This window comes from Penaeus monodon, chromosome 32 (genome assembly GCF_015228065.2).
Source record: "Penaeus monodon isolate SGIC_2016 chromosome 32, NSTDA_Pmon_1, whole genome shotgun sequence".
Classification (NCBI taxonomy): Eukaryota; Metazoa; Arthropoda; class Malacostraca; order Decapoda; family Penaeidae; genus Penaeus; species Penaeus monodon.
Window position 1 is genome coordinate 10,323,870 of NC_051417.1, and position 1,855 is coordinate 10,325,724.

Below are 1,855 nucleotides of genomic sequence, written 5' to 3' on the forward strand. Positions count from 1 at the left end.
TTTCCTTTTACTCATACATACCTAATGAGTGCACTTTACACTTACATTCAAAATTATTTGCTGCATTGGACTCCGCAGTTTCCCAAGCCTTAATAAAACTGTGTACAATATTCCTAACACAATATGACCACTAAAAATTACACATAGAGTACCCGTTCATACATTTTAGCACATAAACCTTTGATTAACTCATTTGAACACAAAAAAAATTACTTATTTTTGACAGATGATGTTTTCAATAACTCACTGTAACACGTAAAGCACTGATTCACTTTTTTTAACACATGAAAGTTGGTTTAACCCATTTTAACACATAAACCATTGATAAATCCCTTTTAACACAAAACTCCGATCGATGCACACATGTAGGCTTCATTTTGTTCCACGTGAGAACATTTTGTTCTTTTGTTCCCTCCTCCACATGGTCATGTCAGGAACTTGGAGATTACGTAATGACAATTTTTATTTTCCAATGTTTTCTCTTGATTTAACCACATGTAATAAGTTGCAAGAAATTATTATTTTGTAAATGATTTCTGAAAAAGAATTAGATTATTACCTACCGAGTAGACTTAGAGATTAAGAGATAGGAATGTAGATACCTTTTTCAATAAAGATTATCCTGTACAACTGATTTTAATAGATTTCGTTTCGTTTTTTTGTGAAGTGAAACGCTTAATCTGCAACCACATCTTGCGTTTTGAGGTCACAGGAATTATGTTGCAATGTCAGATAAAATGTATAATTCACTGCAAGTTGCAAGTTTGGTGTCTTGATGTGGTGCAGATTCGGCATTCCGTTCACGAGCTAATCCACGTGCTGATTGTGTCGTGCACCCTTGTAGCTAAGGGCAATTTAGCAGTGACTGGTAGCAGTGACACGATGCCATAAAAGGAGTAGCGGTAGTGGTAGTTAAAAAAAAAGTAGGTATGATATAAAGGCTTCCTAAATCCAGGTCATTAACCCTATTTCTTTGTGTTTTAACCCTGTTTGTGCTCCGGCCTTTATCAGTTCTCAGTTATTAGCCGTAGCCGCTCCCGTAGTGAACCGCAGTCTCCTCTAGATTCTCTAGTTCTGTGGGCTGTGTGAGATAGTCTGTGGTGTGTCTTAGGTTCTGTGTGACTGTGTGTATCCATGACCATTTGTCTATATGAAGCTTCAACACCGTCAAATCTTCGCTCCTCCGTAAGATAATATTCCTCTCTACGCATGAACCCGAGGCCTGATTAGAAAGCTTTGTATACCTGGATTTTCTGGTGTCATGTGGGTTTACTTAGTCTCTGTTTTGGTTGTCTTAAAACAAGAGATAGTTGTGTGTCTAATCATTCAGTGCTTCAGTTTTTGTAAGTATATTTCGTCCATCTTACTGTGTAGGATTTCTGGCCTGGTATTATGTAGACCTCATTCCTTACGGGTAGTTTAGAAATCAGTTTCGTATATGAGAGCAGATTCATGATCAGAGCCGGTCCACTTATTGAATAATAGCAAATATCATGAGAATTATAATCCATAGTTAATGATTTTTATCACATTAGAGTTAATGCATTTAGCACTAGCCTTACATAACTATAAACCACCATTATCTTGTCTGATCTCGACTCTCGTTCAACAGTCGCGTACCATCTATGCGCTTGGGAACAGATGGTCAGCTGAGCGAGTTCATCGAAGGCCTTGGTCCGGGCCAGCTGGTGGGGCGCCAGGTGTTGGCCGCTCCTGCTCTTGGAGACATCCAGCTGTCTATGTGTGACCGTAAGAACAAGCTTGAGGTGGAGGTCATCAGGGCGAGGGGCCTCCAGTGCAAAACAGGGGCCCGAATCTTACCTGGTCAGTAGCAGTCTGTTGCAGCCTCATTACA

At 39.5% G+C, this 1,855-nt stretch overlaps 1 protein-coding gene across 1 annotated transcript in view; it reads left to right on the top strand.

The window, feature by feature from the left end:
- LOC119593495 overlaps window positions 1-1,855 on the top strand; it is a gene marked incomplete in the record, with an annotated part of 28,421 nt that overhangs the window by 21,363 nt on the left and 5,203 nt on the right. The window contains 1 exon segment of the mRNA XM_037942444.1: window positions 1,613-1,824. Coding sequence (XP_037798372.1) covers window positions 1,613-1,824 — 212 coding nt within the window.